The sequence below is a fragment of the Phaenicophaeus curvirostris genome, chromosome Z, assembly GCF_032191515.1.
Source record: "Phaenicophaeus curvirostris isolate KB17595 chromosome Z, BPBGC_Pcur_1.0, whole genome shotgun sequence".
Classification (NCBI taxonomy): Eukaryota; Metazoa; Chordata; class Aves; order Cuculiformes; family Cuculidae; genus Phaenicophaeus; species Phaenicophaeus curvirostris.
Genome location: NC_091431.1, coordinates 52,615,734 through 52,634,616, shown reverse-complemented (window position 1 = coordinate 52,634,616; position 18,883 = coordinate 52,615,734). Strand labels below are relative to the sequence as shown.

Genomic DNA, 18,883 nt, shown 5'->3' with positions numbered 1-18,883 from the left:
GCTGCTTTGTCTGGACTGTCTATCCCAGTTTGCTTCTGTTTCCCAAGCTTGTAAGTAACGTTGTAGATAACGCTCAAGCTGTGAAATATTGCAGTTTTAAGCAGGAAGAGGTAGGTTTTACTGCTCGCAAGGTCATAGCTGAGAGTGAGGTAATGTGATGAGACTGTCTTACATGTAATTGCTCACTTGCTAGTGGTGGAGTGAGAGTCCTGGCAGTATCATCAAGATGCAGACACTTTGCTTTTAGCTGCACAAAATATTAGCAAGCATGGTAGCATTCCTCTTGGAATTGAACGCAGCGCTCCCCTGGCCTGCTGCAGCGGTCAGGCTCAAGCCGCAGTCCTGTCAGTAGTGCCCTGGGGACACAAGCAAATCCGAAGGAAAGCTGTCCCTCGTTAGGACTTTCCTGCGTCATGTCACCGGCTTGGCTGGGCTATCCGCAGCGCCAGTCGTGGTTTGGTGAGAGCAGAAGGCAGTCTGTCCCACAGAGGGCTGATGTCTCTTGAGAGGGATATTGCACATCCATGCCTCACCCGGCAGAGGGCTCCCCTTCTAAGCTAATAAGTTCAGGCTTTATACCTGATTTAACAGAGAGCAAAGTGCTTTGTTATTCACCGTACCTAGGAATGCTATATTCTTGGCTTAAGTTTTGATTTGCTTCTCAGTACCTAATTGAAGGTATTTGGTAGGACTGAAATAGCATGTACGACATTATTAGACTTGTTGTCAGATTGATATATGTGTGTCTGTATTTGTACATAAGTATGCGTAACGAACACATGCAAGCCTGTCAAACCTGGTCAGTTCTCTTCCTGCTTCATACATCATTTTTTTAGAAAAGCAATGCTTTATAGGCAGAGAAACACTATGGGTATAACTGCAAAAAACAGTAGGCTGTTGCAAATACAAATCTATGTATCAATACAAATACAAATCTATAGATTCAGTGGACACCACTTAAGTTTTTAAAATTTACATGAACTTAATATAAGGCATTTATTTTTGCACAAGGCACTGAAATAAAAAAAAAAGTACTTTGGAAAAAAGCTTTATCTTTTATCTGTGTATGGGTACCTGTGCTTTTTAGAGTGAACCAGGTTTAGGTTGTCTTTTCTCGTCTGAGAATATGTTTCTGTATCGTGACTCAATAAAACAACAAGTGTTATCAACCCTTTCTGTAATTGTAACAGGATATAAGAGGCATATCAGATGCTAGCAGAAGTTAGATTTGTTCAGGAACTCAGGTTACCATCTCCATTAGGCTTTACCTTTATGACTGTGGTGGTAGGCTGTATCTTTATGATTGTGGTGCTTTCAATTATATGTAGAGCTAACAAATGTTCAAGTAGGAAAAACCTAAAACTAGAAAAGCAAGGGATTGTTTTAGGTGAAGCTAATCAATCAACTATAAAACATTAAAAATCTACTGCAGATATTTGGGATTTCATTAACAGGTATAGGTGAGTTTGGTATTTTGTAGCACAGGAGGATTTTGGAAGGTGGAGTGACCAAGAACTGAAAACTTTTAACTGCCATTTTAAAGTCACAAGGAGCACAAGCTGATCTCAAGAAACACAGCTTCTAGAAGTTCTCACTCTTTCCAGCAAGTGGGAGGAACATGTTAATTCCCTTCTCTTCTTTCTCTGAATTAAATCTTGTGGTCGTCTTCTCTGTTCACTTTGAATTTATTTCCTTGTAAAAACATAGCTGGCAAAGAAGTTAACCTCTGTACGCAATGAGGAGCAGGCTCTTCAGTTGCTGCTCTGTTCTGTTAGCAATTCTGATCTCTACCAAATACTAAACCAAGGAAAATATATTTGACCTAAACCTGACTTTTCTGTATAGTCCCTTTGCCCACCTGCCCAAGAAATGAAAAATCCTGATCTACTAGAGAACAACATGGATTTGGAGAGGTGTTTTTTCTACGCTTTTCAGTTTATAGGAGATGGATAAAATGCCTCACAGCCTCATGCTAAAGGTCTTCAAGCAGCACGTGTATTTGCAATCCAGTGTGAGTGTGTAGGAAGCGATACTGTGTTTGCAAGCAGGCTCGGCTGAGAGGTGCAGCTCTTTTCAAGGAAGATTTTGATTCTGCTTGGGTTTTTTTCTGCAGTAAGTTAGTTAGCCACTTCCTGTATTTGGCTCTTCATGGTGTTCTTTCAACTTTAACACTGCATTCAGCAGCCGGTGACAAGAGACTATTTTAAGGCCTGTTACAATGGTCTTCTCATTTACTTTGCTAAAATGAGAAAGTTAGCCCTGCACTGGCCACTTGTTAGCTGATGACAACTTTTACTTTGAATCTGACCCCCCCTCCCCCACCTGACATCCCTGGCTCAGCAAATATTTGAACCTGCCTGAGTTAATCATGAAACTGAGATCTTTATCTGAGAGACGTGCAAGCTACTGAGGCCAGTGGTTTCTTTTTTTTTTTTTTTTTTACAGTACTAAAGTCAGGTTCACATTTTAATGATGAACAAGAGTAAGTGGATACCTTCTGCGCAGCACAGAGCTTTAAGGAGTTAAGAATGGAGAGAAGGCTTGGATTTTCTCACTACATCTTTCAGCTTTTTTAGGGATTTTTATGGAACATTGGTTGGAAAGCATAGCAGTGTCTTTTTCAGATTTTTTTCTTCATTGCTTCAGAGGAGCTTCCTAGTAAAAGGAGATTTTGCAGTGTTTTTAAGCAAGATTTTTATAAGAGGAAACCAATTAATTTTTCAGATCATTGGATTGTATTTTCAGCCTGCATTACAAGGGCAAGAATTTGCAATGCATAATTTACAAAGTAAGTGATTTTGAATTTCTGTGCATATTTCCTTCATCATCTTATGGAAGTATTTTACTATAACTGATTACCAAGTAGAGCTTTCATGATCTTAAGATGATACATGAGTGAAAGCTGAGTACCTTGATACCTCTCCAAGTTATTGCGTATCTGTCTCCTGTCTTTCCTTGCCTGCAAGCTAGGCTACTCTGAGCTGAGCACCAACCTGATTGAATAAGTGTGGGCAGTCCAGAATCTGGCCACTAGTGAAACCCTGGAGAAATAATTTTTCCTGGAAGCCTTTATTCAACTGAATAAAAAACTTTATTAATCCCACAGGAGACCTAAATGCAGCTATGTAGTCTTTGTACAAAATCTTTATAACCTAATTTGAATAACTACTTTGGCAGCTTAACTGTTTGGGTAGCAGGTGGGCTAAACCTCTAAGTTCAGTGTTTGTACTTCTGTCTGGGATGATTTTAAGGATCCTATTTCATTTTGGAAATGGAAGGAATCTTTGGGGTACGTCTGTCTAAACAGGGAGGGCAAAGTCTGCTTCTGAATAAATTTAAGCTTATTAACATAAAATGCATGCATTTTTTTGTAGCTGTCGGTACTTCAGACATGTTCTTGTGTGTTAATGTTTGTCTAAATGGGTAAGCTGCTGAGGAGCACAGAGAAGGATTAGGTATGTGTGAAATATTTGGGAAGGATGTAAAGTGTGTTAAATTTTTTAATGAGTATTTCTGAGATAGAGCATATTTTAGCCACGCTAGAATTTCTTATGATGTAGGCACAGATAGTTGCTACAGCTACTCTTTGTTGTGGTTATTTTTAATATCTGGTTTTCTGCCCCCATAGCTCATAGTGAGTATAAAACAGTCACATTGCTTCACACAGCATTCTGCTCTGGAATTAATAGTCTTATCTGTGCATGTTTCTTCCAAGAGATCTGAGAGTGTTACAGTCAACGTTGGGGGAGTTAAGAAGGAATATCTCTAAATGGTAGGAGGATACTGATGACATAAAGTCAAGTAAGGAAGGAGACACTGACAAGGCACTCAAGCTTTTAAAAACAATTAACTTGAAAAATATCTCAGTGAGAGCAAGGTAGAGAAACAATGTGAAAAGGCAGACTAGATTTTGTTGTGTCCTGAAGACTAGCTTTATATATTCAGCACAATTTCGTTTCAAGATCTTTCTAAGTTTTTACTTTCTTCTACAGTTTAGGCAAGTCTGCTGAATGTAAGATAACGATATTTGGATTTTGGCTTTAGATTGATTAGAATTGGTTTTTATTACAAAATTATAAGGGAGGGGAAGACATCTCTGCAGTAAATGTATTTTATATAATAATATCAAGTATCAGACATCTGTGTCCATTTAGATAATAGAAATCTGCGAACTTTAAAAACATATTCCATATATCATTATGTGTCTATATATGTGTGCCTGGGTGTCTGTATGTGTAATGGATACATACATAGAATCATGCTCTTTTGCCTCCTGCATCTTTATTACATACAGCAGGTCCTGAAGCATTTTAAAGCTTTTTGAATGATAAACCTTAGGCATCCAAACAGCAGAATGCAACTGAGACGTGACCGACCTATTTCTAAAGGGAGCTGCCCTGTGTGTGAGTGTGCGTGTGTTGTGTGTGCCTGTGTGTAAGAGCTACGTGCTGCAGCATATCAGCCTTTTGTCATCCTGCCAGAATTGGACTGTACCATGCAGCAAAGTCAGGAAAATAATCCGTGAAGGCAGGCAAGGAGAGCCCACTCACTCCTTTTGTTTGTAATACCAGGTTTATAGTGCAGTTCTGCTAAATGTAGATGCTTTCCAATGCTGAAATTGTTTTAAGATTAATGTAGAACAAAATGATGAAACAGGAGTGGTCTGGTGACATTATTTTGACATGATTGGCTGAGGATTATGATGTAATAGGCTACAGTGCAGCCCCTTATAGGTTTTAAAATGAATTCCAAGACACCATTACAAAGAGAGCCCGACTCTTTTCTTATATGTGAGCTTACTCAGTGAAACTCGTACAGATGTACAATACTGTTTGGAATATGGAAGAACTGGATATAGACTATCCTAAGACAGATATAAATTGTGGCACAGAGTTGATGTTTTACATAGAGATGGATCCACCAGGTAAAACTGCAGTCTTATTGTGGAAGACTTAATTGATTTTGATCTTTACAATAGATGCTAAACAATTCGTAGTGGATATGTAGGATTTATTTATTTTGTCATTGATACAAATAGGTTTTATTTATCTTTCTCTTTTAATAAATTAGATTAAATTGTTATTTAGTGCATGGTTATTGTAATTAGAGTCATACCTGTAGAAATACCTGTCTACTTACTTAATTGAATTTTTACTGAACTGACTTGTTTCTGTTTTGATTTTTTTCCCTGTCAGATGTAGTTCTGGTTCTGCCATTATAGCATAAACATTTCTTATTTCTTTTATTATTATTTTTGCTATCTCCATTCAACATCGTGACTAAAAGGAGGTGCTGTAATAACACTTCTATTTCCTGAAACAGTGATTACAAATAAGTGGTTTGGATTGTTTGAGGAAAAACAGATTTTAAAATCTAGCAGTTTTATTTAAGTACCTGAAATTGCATCATTGCTTTCATATCATATAAAAATACGCTATCTTGTTATTCATTTCAATTTAAAAATCATTGCATTTGTAGCCATTCATAATATATAGGGCAGAGGCATTTGTGAGGAATGATATACTTAGAGGAGAACTAAAAGAACTGGGTTGATATTTAATCCTGATTGCAATGTAGTCCCCCTTGCTACTAAGTTAGGAGTGCTGCAGTATCTTCTCTGGCACCCACTGGTATACATATGCAGCTTTGACATTGAAAAAGGGGGGGATGTGGTTTTTAATCATTTCTAGCATTTGGAACACAGTTCATTCTATAGAATACTAAGATTAACACAAAGGATATTTGGGTCACAGATGGGTTTCTTACAGTGTTTTTTTGGCAAGTCATTGCACAGAATGCTGAGGATCACCAAAAAACCCAATTCTTCTTTTTAAGATATACAGTATCACTGTGGGGTTGCATCTTTTATTACTCAGTTTCTAGATGAGGAAGCAATAACATTCTTCCAAGATCATTACATAGGAGAGAAACAGCCAAAAACGTTTTACATGTTTTATGCTTTGTATTCACCTGAAGAGAGTAGAAGGTAAAAGCAAACTTAAGGCTTATTTTTTTCTCAGATGCTTTCTTCACAGAGGGAAGAGATGAGTATGGTGTTATATTTTGCTTAAAAAATATTACTGGAAGAGTAACATACTTTGTTGGAAGAGTATATCTTTCTTGGTGAATCATGTTGTTTTCAGTAAAATATCTTGGTTTCTCTAATGTTTCTTAAAGCGTTTGAGTGATAGAAAACTATTTTGTAGCTGTTCTTTTTTTTTTATATTCTCGATTATGTACTAATGTATCGTTTCAAGTTATATACGTTCAGGTTTTCAGTGAATTATAACTGACTCTTCTTCCCCCCCCCTTTCATCTGCAGCACTGCCTCCTAAGCCACCAAAGCCTAATACTGTAACTAACAACGGCTTGAATAACAACATGTCATTACAAGAAGCTGAATGGTACTGGGGAGATATCTCGAGGTAAATCAGCTCAAAACGTGTATTTCTTATGCCTGGCTTTATGTTCTTCCTGTGCTATTCTATCTATGTGTATTATGCTTAAGTATAGAAAAATTAGAGTCTAAGAGACAGTTTTAGGATGTTTTCCAACACAAACATATTACAGTTGGTTTTATTCCAAACATGACTAAAAAGTTATTGGCAGCCAGTTAGAACATAGTGTATGAAATAATTTTTCTGTTACTTTAAGACAGCTATATGAAATACTAGCATGAAAGTGCAACACTGAGAAATAAGTATTGTCTTCAACCCAGAATCTCAGCTGCAGGCACAACAGTTAACAAGCCAGACTAACAAGTGCCATATATTAGCAACATTTTTAACTGTACTATATATAGGTATGTTAGACAAGCACTGGCTGCTCCAATTGTGCAGGCTTGTATGAACAAGCAGAAAGACCTTTGCATTAGTATAATTTTGTCCAGCAGTGACAGGACATAGATATACCATTTTTATATCACAGTTGTTCTCCAGCAATGTTAAATAAGTTATTTAATAACTGTATTTATTAACATGGAGATCAAGAAGGCTTATACCAGCCACTTTTAAAGAAGAAGAATTTAAAGCAGAGTGAGAGGATAATGAGTGACCAGAAGCAGAAATGATTGGTTACTTTTGCTTTCATTTTAGAGAAGAAGTAAATGAGAAGCTTCGAGACACTGCTGATGGTACCTTCTTGGTACGGGATGCTTCAACCAAAATGCTTGGGGACTACACACTTACACTAAGGTAAGATTAGTTATGCTAGGTCTTTAATACTTGACAGTAAAATGCAATACTGCAATTTAAAGTGTTCTTTAGGAAATCATGTTGAAGTTTGCCTAATTTTTTACCAAACTTTGTTTGCAGGAAAGGAGGAAATAACAAATTAATCAAAATATTTCATCGAGATGGAAAATATGGCTTTTCTGACCCATTAACTTTCAACTCTGTGGTTGAGCTGATAAACCACTACCGGAATGAATCTCTAGCTCAGTATAATCCTAAGTTGGATGTAAAATTACTTTATCCAGTATCTAAGTACCAACAGGTAATTTGGTCTATTTTCTTTGTGTTTCACTTAAATACAGAGAAATTACTGCAGATTAGGGAGTCATTTGTCATGAACAACTTCAGCTTTGCTAATATTTGAAAAAATAAAGTGAGTATAAAAATGAGTGTGTTTATATAAAAGCAATTCCACAGTTTGCATATAAAACTTGAAATACTGCAGATATATTATTAAGAAATAAACTTATGTTAATAAATACCTCATTAATGATAAAATATATAATTTTCAGTATAAAGCTGAATACTTGCAATGCAAATTTGCTTTATGTCAGTAATTTCTCATTTGCATATTATGCTTAAAGTATATTGTGTATCCATATTGATGAAAGAGGAGTCACATTTACCATCTAACTACCTAGGCATTTTTAAGTAGTTTTGTCATCAAAATCTGTGCAATATAATTGTTTCTTTATAGAATATCTTTCCTTCTGCTCATCATTCCAGGATCAAGTTGTGAAAGAGGATAGCATTGAAGCTGTGGGAAAGAAATTGCATGAATATAATACCCAGTTTCAAGAGAAAAGCCGAGAATATGATAGACTCTATGAAGACTACACAAGAACATCTCAGGTAAGCTAGATTTGAAACCAAAGCAAGATTGGAAGACTTCTGTAGATTTAAAAGAATATTACTATAAGTTCATACTGCCATCTACCTCTATCCTCCTCCCTCTGCCTTCTGCCTCCACTACCACTGCCCAAAAGAGGAAACATATCTGATGTGCTTGCTCGGTATAGTAGAATCTCTTCCTCATGCTGGAACAGCCACCACCTGTAACCTAACCCATCCTGTGCCCCAGTCTAGAGCAAGCACAGAACTGCCTTGATTCACCAACACTTCTGCATACTGACATCATCAAGCTGAGCTACCATTTCCAAGACGTATTTGCAGGGTAGCATTCTGTATTATTACTAGTTTTTGAAAGGTCTGATTTCTTCTATGCAAGGTAGAGAGATGTTGGGTAGATACAATGCAGGAATGGAAAGCTGCCTCTATTATTCTTTCAACTTGATCAATTATTAGCCAGGTCTTGAATTGGAGCTAGTACTGTTTTACAGACCCAGAATCAAGGCTGTTTCTTAAAGCAGGAAATACGCCTAAAAATAATTGAAGAATGGTGGAGTGCAGGCAATTTGAACTAATAATTTAAAAGACTTGGCTGTCAACTAGCAATGTAGGGGCAGGGGGATGGACTAAGTGACCTCTTAGGACCTGTGCAGGCCAATGTCTTACATTTCCATTTCAGAAAGCCAGATAAGCCTATGAGGACATTAGTTGGTATGAAGGGCAAAGTGCATTTCTGTAAGGCTCTATTCATCACAAATAAAATTTATACAAAATAAAGGTTGTAGCTAGCTCTTTGTCTAGAAATTTTGTTTTCTTGGAAAACCTCATTGGGGTAGCCTTTTGCAAAGGCCTGTTCTTTCTGAGTTACAAGCCTCTGCAGACAGAATGCATTCTGGTAAAGGGATATTAAAGTCTTGTGTTACAATATACTGAATTGTTTCTGTGATACAAGCCAATAAATCACTCCCTCTGTCTGATAACAACTGTAATAACAATTATTTTGTTGTCAGGAAATTCAAATGAAAAGAACAGCTATTGAAGCGTTTAATGAAACAATAAAAATATTTGAAGAGCAGTGCCAGACGCAAGAAAGATACAGTAAGGAGTACATTGAAAAATTTAAACGGGAAGGCAATGAGAAAGAAATACAAAGGTCAGTATTTGTATTTGCTTTTCAAATTATATGACTTTGAAGAAATAAACCATGCCAGGTATAGATCTGCCTAAAACAAAAGCAAGATGGCAGGCTTGAAGTTTGTTCACTTGTAAGCAAACCAAATCTCAAATGGGGTAGATGTGAACTTGCAAGATGTATAGCCTCATCCAGAGAAATAATACATTCACTTAAGTCTCTACACTGCTGTGTAGCAGATTGTAAAGTTATGAATCAGACATCATTAGAATGTAACCTACCACGTTATTCCATTCAGGATTATGCACAACTATGAAAAACTGAAGTCTCGGATAAGTGAAATTGTGGACAGCAGGCGTAGATTAGAAGAGGATTTAAAGAAGCAAGCAGCTGAATATAGGGAGATAGACAAGCGTATGAACAGCATTAAGCCAGACCTCATACAGCTGAGGAAGACAAGAGATCAGTACTTAATGTGAGTATGTTTATGAATTATTAATTTATATGTTTTAAGTGAGGGTTGTTTTTTTTTAATTGGCATCTAACTTCCATGAATAGTAATTGATTTTATTTGGATTTATTGTCCAGGTGGCTGACTCAAAAAGGTGTTCGGCAAAAGAAGCTAAATGAATGGCTTGGAAATGAAAATACAGAAGAGTGAGTAGCAAAAGATTTAAATCTTTCTGGTATTTCAAATCATGTTACACAAAACTGAGATAAAGCATATTTAATTCCTGGACTGCACACAGGAAATCTCAAACCTAGGTCTTCAGTAACAATGCACGCTGTTAACACATGGCAGCTTACATCATGCAAGTATTAGAAAGGACTTTGTCTCACCCTCTTCCCTCCATTATTCAGGGAAGTGCATAATCAAGTTACTATAGCAAAGCACAGAAATTTAACCTGTGTCTTTATTCTTACCAGCAAAACAGAGATCATAAGTTGTTAGTGCTTAAAGACATGCCATGTGGATGAATAAATTGTTCAGAATTCTCTTAGGCCTGGGCAGGCACCTGAATTTTTCCAAGTTTCAGGTGTTGGTAGTGTGGTACTATCTAATATAGTGGTACCCACATCACTATATTCACATTGCTGTTGGCGATGATAAGATTCTGTATGCTAAAAAGTGGTCCTACTCTGATTTTGTGATCTGGTTGATTTTTCTAAGAAGCAGCAGGATAGCGTTCTGTCATTTCAGCAATTCAGTTTACTATAGGTTCTGACAGGGACTTGGCTAATGAATACTTCATTCCTGGGGAAAAAAAAAAGTAAAAAGCACCTAGGTGGTGTGAATGTAGAATGTAGAATTTAAACAAAAGCAAGCCACAAAATAATATCAAAAGTGTAGTAACAGTAAAGAATGAACAAATGGAAAACCAAAGTTGTGTGAGTAATATTTGTGTCAACATTTTAGGGCTAGGTAGTTGTATGTACTGTGCATGCCTTCTACACTGCCTGGCTGAACATGTAGCAAAAGCAGCAGACTGACAATGACTGTTTTGTGGATTTTCATTCTAGCCTTGTCTGCATCTATTTTAGTTTGGCTTGGTTTACTTAGTCTTCTGCAGTTATCCTGGAAACTCTACGTCTCTGCTGTGGCTACACTGGTAGAAGCAGAGGATAAAAATGGCACACATGTTTTAAAGCCAAGTTGTTCACTCAGTCTTAGCATAGGTCGAAGTTGGAGAATATGTAGGTACCCATTTCCAGTAGTACTCCTGTCCTTTAAACGGTAGTTAAATAATAATGTGAGGCTGTAGTTTGAATGCAGCATCAAAGTAGTACTTGAAATCATTTAAAGAAAGTCTTCATTTTCTCTGTGACTCTTTTTGCCGGTGATTCTGGTAAGTGCTCAGATTTCTGCTGAAAAATTAAACTTTCAGAATATGACTTTAGGAAAAAAGTTGTAATGAAGAAAAAAATCATTATAATGAGCAGCAGAAAAAACAGGAGTAGCTTTCTCTAGGTGCTAGTTTGAAATTAAAGCCACTGCTGAATGCATTTCAATATCATGCAGGACAAGGGAGTACTGCAAGATAAGGAAGCTAAAGAAATGAAAGGACCCTTCTTTCTGATGAGCTGAATTCTGCATGAGATTGCTGATTTCTATAGACTACTTTGAGAATCTTCAGAAAGACAGAACTGTGGATGAATGAGAAAACATGATTTCTTAGACTGAGGGAAACTGATTAAAAGCTATTGTAGAAAGAACAAATATATTAGCCAAACACAATCTGATTGCAAGCTGAGAAGGAGAGGCACCCTTTACACAAAGCCAGCCACCATATAAATACTCGATCTGTCTACCTGTACAACTGCTTGTAGCGTTCTTAAGCAGCAGCTGATGTTGATAACATTGCATGATTTACCACTGCTGACCAAGTGTTCTTTAAAGCCAACTCAGAAGGTATTGGTTTTGTTGGGCTTTGCTTTTTACCAAAACAGTGAGCAATGGTAGAAGTACTGAAGTTCTCACAGCAGATTCTGAAAGATAACAGCATCCTTTAATATCCTTCTTCAGATTTACATGAATGTTTTTATAAGAAACAAAACACAGAACTTTTATTTTTATTCAGTGATTTAAACATGGCAGTGGTTTACATTCCTAGTTTTACCAGGAAGGCATCCTACTAACCACTGACTTCTTTTTTTTCTTTCTGAGTAATGAGAAATGGGGACTACCTAGTTCACGGATTTTTGTCTGCTATGTGTTTCACAAACACATTTTGTCTTATTTCAACAGCCAATACTCTATGGTAGAAGATGATGAGGACTTGCCCCATCATGATGAGAGAACATGGAACGTGGGAAATATCAATAGAAGCCAAGCTGAAAATTTGCTACGGGGAAAGCGAGATGGAACATTCCTTGTTCGAGAGAGCAGCAAACAAGGCTGCTATGCCTGCTCTGTTGTGTACGTATTGTAATTTCTGAGTAATGTAGCCAATATTTCAGTCACCTACCTAGAGCCAAGAACAGATAGACATTTGCATATACATGAATCCCATTGGACATTTGGGTTTAGAAGGAGACCAACAAGTCCTGAGGCTCACAGCTCAAACCTGTGGCACTCCCACAGATGAGCCTTACACAGAAAAAGGGGAAACCAAAGCATGGATGCATTCCTTTAGGTGCAGCTGCAAAGTCCTGCCCATCTCTTGCCTCCCTAAGCTAGCACAATACCTGGGAATTCAGGTTAAACCTAGGCTTTTACCATTATCCCACCACAAAAGGTAGGATTTCTGTGTAGTCACTAGCATCTTAAGATTTATTGCCAGTAATGTATTTTCTAGCTTAACTTCACTGAACTGACAAACTAAAACTGGTTGCTTTTTTTCTTCTTTAGGGTGGATGGAGAAGTAAAGCACTGCGTGATAAACAAAACACCGACTGGGTATGGATTTGCAGAGCCATATAACCTATACAACTCGCTCAAAGAATTGGTGCTACATTATCAACACACATCACTCGTGCAGCACAATGACTCTCTCAATGTCACACTAGCCTACCCAGTATATGCACAGCAGAGGCGATGAAGATCTTAGTACTCTGCGTTGTTTGGTTGTTTTCTAAAGATCTGACAACACTGAGGCCTCTGGAGAGAGAAGGCTCCTTTCAGCCTTACTCAAGATTTTGAGCTGCAGTATCAAAGCTATCTGTCTTCAGATGGGACTAGAGCTTTTCTTCAGAACTGCAGTGGGAAAGATCACAGTATTAAGCTGTGAATGTACATTTCTAATCTGAAGTGCTTTTTTTTTTAAATTAAGAAAAGAAAACACAAGAGAGGAAAATCCTAATCTGATCTCCCTGCAGGGACATAGAGGCCTTTAACCATGGTGCTTGTTTACGACCACTTCTGAAGCTTTACCAGCTAGAACATTGGATTCTCCAGATACGAGGTGTAAGAGGTCTTTTTCATTCGGTTATTGGAATTTCATGATCACAACCTGGCTTGGATTTGGTGTTGCTGCACCCAATGGATCCAGACACACAGCATTGTGGATTTTTTTGGTTCCTAGTGAATGCTATGTAGCAGAATGGCACTTTGATTTCTAAGGGACACTTTAAAAGAACTTCAGTTACAGTATGCTGTTCAGATTAATTGTAATAGCAAAGTGCCAGGAAGGGTTTGGTTTAGATGTTTAGAAATCCTGTTTTAAGAATATATTTAAGACTGAAGAAAACAGGACTTTCAGTGGCATACAGTAGATAACAATGTAAATAGTATTGGATGACTAACTGTCATTGATGGAAAGTATCAATACCAAACTGCTTCTTTTTTCCTTTTTCTGTTTGCTGAGAGCTGAATTCTTAGACTGTGCTATGCAATACTGAATTTTCTTTAGGCTGTAGTCTTTCCTCAAGCATATCTACAGGTTAAGCTTATTTTCCTTTCCTTGTTGTCTTTTTTCTTTCTTTCTTTTTCCTGAGAATATTTTTCCTGATTATTATTTTTTGTTATTCATTTTGTTGTTTGTTTGTGGCTTTTTTAAAAAAAAAATGTACAGGAAGCCAGCAAGAGTTGGCTATGAAATACTTTCCAATTTTCTTTGCATACAATATTGAGCTACTAGCTCAAAGTTTAAAACGTTAGTGATTTTTTTTTTTTTTACTAAATAATTTGTTGGGCAGTGCCTGATAAGCTTCAAAGCTGCTTTATTCAATAAAATATGTATGAACATTACAAAATATCACTGAATCCAACAGTATTGGTTTGGAGATATCTTTAGAATACGGTACCGTGCTGTATTTGCTTCTTGAAGCATTTTGAATTTCCGTCATGATTGTCCTTGTATTTGGAAGATGAAAAATTATGTATCCTTTTCTGTTAGTGATTGCAGGAAAAAAAAAAGAACACAAAGGAAATTTGGCTACTGAGATAGTTTGGATTTCAGAATGAATCCACTCTTCGTAGTAAATAAATGACTTCTTGACCTACTGCAACAGAATTTTTGTCAGCATGTAATGGTATTTTTGTTTCATATGAAGGAAATTTCTCTAATTGTTGCCTAGGTTTGTTTTTTATATTGTGAATAAAAGGCTCCCATCTTTACTAAGAATGTCTGGATATAACATAGAGCTAATTAAGACTGGAAAATTTCTGTTTTGAAAATGATTAGGATATCACACTTAACATTTTGGACTAGATTTATTTTTGTAAGTTTGCAGGTTTAGGCAGTATCAAAGTGAACACTTCTGTAATTTCAGGCATCAGGGATTTTACAAAATTATGGTTTAGTTAAAGGAAACAAGTAAATGAATTCCTCTTAAAGCAAACTTACTAGAAATTCTGGGACAATTTTAATATGGATGGTTTGCAATGGTTACTTGTTGTCCTGATCACCAAGGAAATTCGTATATTGCAAACTGATAAAGTAATGAAGTTCGGAGTAATCTTCTAGAACTTTTTCACTAGTGAACATAAAAATTTATTCTCCTCTCAAGATGCAAAGGCAAGTTCCTTTAATAGTAATGAAAGTTGCACACACAATCAAAAGAGCAAAACCATTGGAGTTCCCTCTTAATAGCTCTGTTATAGAGATAAACGTTTTAATTCAAAGTATGTAGTGCTTATTAAGCTATTTGAAATAATAAGGTATTTGCCAGTCTCTAGTAGTTTTTATATTATCTTTTAATTTTCATGTTATTCCTTCATTTCTGAGGCTGTAAGTTGTTTGATTTGATTTTGTGCTGTTTTTCTGGTGGATTGTCTTTGCTTTCCTATAGATGTATTTTCTTACTAGAATTTATATCAGGAAACAAGAATCAACCAATATTAATGTATGGGGATAGTCATCACTTACACAATTATTCTGAATATTGTTTTCTGAATAGAATTTTAGTCTTCATCCTTTCCCTTCCTCATTCCACACTTTTTTCAGGCCTGTAGGACCATGTAGATTTGGTTTACTAATAACTGGTTTTTACTATGAAAAGCACCAACTATTACCTTAGCATGCCAGTTATACTACTGGGCTTGAAGTTACAAACTAGTTCAATATACAACCATTTTAACACTTGTAGCAATCCAAGATATTCTTTGGACATATATTAATTTTTGAATGTTTAATATTTTAAGAGTAAAATTGTATTTTTTCTCTATAAGCAAGATATATGTGATCTGAATTGATGTTTCATGTAGCATTTGTCAAGAAACTTATTGTAGATAGGGCATTTGGATCTTATTTTCCTCATGTTAAGAAAACCTCTGCTGTCAGTGGGCCATATCCTTAGCATGCCCAGCCCAGTATGGGATATCATTTGTTTCCATCATGCTGTACAACTTCTCTTCCATCTGTGGTTGTAGCAGAGAAAAAAAAAAACTGTGTGTGTGCAAATTTGGCACTCATTTTCTTGCACAAGCAACAATGAGAAATAAGCACTATGTTGTGGGGATAAGTGTTAGGGCTTCCTAAGGGGAAGTTCTACCTACGCAGGGTCTGTGCAATTTGCAAGGATGACTTACGCCCTCAAATTGGCTTTAGTGGGTTTTCTTTGGTACTTACATATTGTGTGGCCTCTGCATTTCCCTCCTTCCTTAATGCACAGAGCTGTGTCTTGCCAAAGGCCCTATTCACTGCAGAGCTGTTTGTCCTTAATGTACCATACTGCTCATTCCAGATTTGATTTGATTTCAGACTAATATAAACAGAAAAAAGCATGTGGATATAATTGAAGAAAAATGATGCTTTTCTGTATTTCTATTAACATGTAGTTTTCCAGCTAATATGAATCGAGGGTAGGATTTGTTTTGTTACATTTTTTTCATTTGGGGAATTATTTTGTTTTGTTTTTTTCTTTTAAATCACAGAATTATGCTGCACTGTAGCAGCACTTTCACAAGGCCTCTGAAAGGATATGAAACATCACAGAGAACCAAAACCCACAAGCAAAATTAATAGTTTCTGACTTCCTTAAGTTGAAATTTGAATTTGCAGGTTTGGGGATATTTATCTGTGCATATGTGTGCACACTTACTATGTGTATGTATGAATAGATACCTGTATTGGTGCACTTACACCAGACATGATCATTTTGCTGAATTCAGTAAGTGGTACTATTAACTTTGTTTGAAGACATACATACATGCACACTAGACCTTTGTGGGTGCAGCATGTTTCCAACTACAGTGGGTAAACTGAGTTTCTGCTGTGTTGTTGGTTATTTTTTTTTTTTTTTTAAATAGAGCTTGTCTGTATGGTTCAGTTATGTAAGAAATTTTGTCAAGCAATCTGTAAAACCAAATCTTCAAATTTTCTGTTTGGTTTCAACTGTTCTGTAGTGAAGAAATGGCTTTGTCTTGTAATTGGCAATGAAATAATAACGCTTGGAAAAACATTCAGATGCTTCTAATGGGGAAAATTTATGCCGATTTTCACACAGTGCTTTTGCTATGCATGGTATTAAGTTGGGAAAGTGAATCCTGATGATATTTTTTTTCAGGGTCACTTTAGGAATGGGCAGCTCAAAGTACAATGCCTCCCATGGGACAAGGTTCCAAAGTGCAACATTTTACGTTGAATCATGCCATATTTACTGCAGTTGAAGACTAAAGCAGACTGTGGGAGCTGGTAACATTACATTGCACTTGTCCTAATGAGACAGCATTAGCTGCCCAAGATGCTGCTATTTTTTTTATTCTTGTTTTTAAAAATAAGGCTCTGTTAAATGTCTTTAAAACATTAGGATTAGTTTGTTTTAAAATGGTCTTTGAGAGGTGAAGGGTAAAGTAGGTTGTAAGTTGCCTTTACAAGGCAACAGTGAAAACATGCCTCCTTGGAATTTTGTTCAAGCTATAGAGTTGATGGAGCTGTGTCTTGTTTTTAAGTTGCTTTAAAAATTGTAATAAGTCTTCAAGCAGAATAAAGGTTGTTTTAAAACTGCATTTCATTTGTTGAGGCTTCATTGAGGACTGAGATGTCTATCTACCAGCATCTGACTTCCTGTCTTTATGTGGCCTGCTTTGAAAATGAGATCCAAATACCCATATTGTTAGAAGGAACTAGGGAGCAAATAATTTCAACTGACTCACAGCCATCCACTGTATTGAGCTGAATGGAGCAGCTGACTAGCTCCAGAATAGTCTCATGTTAAACAATACCAAAAGTTATGCTCATCTCGTACTCTTGTAAAGGCAGTACTATATTATCTGTGATTCGCCTTTTACACTACAAGTGAAGTTCTGGTTCTTTGAAATCAGTGTGAGTTTTGTCACTGATTTCCATGAAGACAGTCTGTCAGCCTTTGTAGCTAGAAATGATTTATCAGCTTCATGGCTGCATCTAGTTGTGAAAATGAGCATGAGAATGAAGAAGAGGGAGGAACTGAGGGGGATATTGGCCAAGAACCATTCAGTGCACTGGTTTCATTCCCTCATTATTGGTATGTAGCATCTCACTTTTTCCAGCCCATATCTTGCCCCAAGAGAGGTCCTCCAGGGAAATTACCTAGCCACTCTGGAAGAGAAAAGGGATTCCTATTCTCATTCTGTTCAAAGTTTCCATTCCAAAATCTGCCCACAATTTTGCTTACAGTAGTCACATAATAGCCCCTGACTGAGGTACTTGGGTAGCACAGGCTTGAAATAATTAATAATCACAACATTGTCACTGGCCCTTAGAGTTTCTTACAGAGACATAGACTAAAGGCTATTATATTTTTAACCCACTTAATAGAAAGTGGGGCTAGATCACCAATGAGTGTATCTGTTGCAGGTTTTCTCGCTTAGTATGTTGATTCTCTTAAACAGGTGTTTTTTAAACAATTTATCTCATTCCTGCTCCCTGAACCAGTGTTGAATAACACAAACTCTTCTGCAGACAATAGAGCTCAACCTTAAAAATAAGGTTAGCTATGTCATGGATCATGCATTATCCGTTATCACCTATTGAGAGTGATTATGACTGACCATAAACAGCAGAAATCTACAGACTAGCGGATTTCATGTGCACATCATACGTGGCATAGAAATTACTCTTGGCAAACTAAAAAATAGTTTGCAAAAATGTTGTTCAATTTTTGCTGTCTACAGATAAACACACACCCACTTTCCCTCTCTGCCTTTTGCTAATGCTTGATGGTCATTTTTCATAGGGAATACGAAAAAATGTTTAAATCTTTTTGCAGCCACAAGCAGGTGTGATATTTTTAAAGCTTGAGAATGCTCATCATGGTGAGTTTTTTTCTGCCTGAGCCTGTGTTAACTTCACACAAATTCATTTGTCTAAGCTGTGAAGCCAGAAAGGGAAGAGGAGATTTTTTAAAACTTCTCATTTTTTCCCTTCTCCAGGCTTTGCTGAAGAGACAGGTGGTATCTCATCCCCCCATCACTCAGCCTCCAATACCCAAGCGTCTCGGTCACCCAGGAGGTAACCTCCTTCAGCCAACCAACCTGGCCTGCTGTGAATCGTATCTCAGTGCTGGTCAGCAGGCTGGTGAGCAAGGGTGGCTTTGGCAGGCAAAGGTCCCTGTAAAGCAAATAGGCCAAGCAGGGAGACAGACGGAGCCCATGTGCGTGTCTGTGGATGGCTCTGCATGGACAAACACAGGCACTCCCATGGCTGGGCTGCAGGTGGCATGAAGAGAACCCTGTGGCAGCACTGCTGAGGCCCCCTGCCCCCCTCATGCTCCTTTTAGACACCCATGCAGGCAGCACTGCGTCATGCCA

The 18,883-nt window shown here is 37.1% G+C and overlaps 1 protein-coding gene across 4 annotated transcripts in view; it reads left to right on the top strand.

Moving 5' to 3' along the window:
- PIK3R1 (phosphoinositide-3-kinase regulatory subunit 1) overlaps window positions 1-17,101 on the top strand; it is a 55,193-nt gene extending 38,092 nt beyond the window's left edge. For 2 of the 4 annotated variants that reach the window (XM_069880726.1, XM_069880727.1), the window contains exons 7-15: window positions 6,323-6,425; window positions 7,095-7,193; window positions 7,314-7,494; window positions 7,959-8,084; window positions 9,092-9,234; window positions 9,512-9,688; window positions 9,802-9,870; window positions 11,960-12,130; window positions 12,563-17,101. In XM_069880726.1, the coding sequence (XP_069736827.1) occupies window positions 6,323-6,425; window positions 7,095-7,193; window positions 7,314-7,494; window positions 7,959-8,084; window positions 9,092-9,234; window positions 9,512-9,688; window positions 9,802-9,870; window positions 11,960-12,130; window positions 12,563-12,752 (1,259 nt within the window). In that variant the 3' untranslated portion in view covers window positions 12,753-17,101. Of the gene's footprint in view, window positions 1-2,496; window positions 2,789-4,552; window positions 4,925-6,322; window positions 6,426-7,094; window positions 7,194-7,313; window positions 7,495-7,958; window positions 8,085-9,091; window positions 9,235-9,511; window positions 9,689-9,801; window positions 9,871-11,959; window positions 12,131-12,562 lie in introns of those variants that run through there. The other 2 variants (XM_069880730.1, XM_069880729.1) reach the window with 2 other exon arrangements.
- The last annotated feature ends 1,782 nt before the right edge of the window (window positions 17,102-18,883 follow it).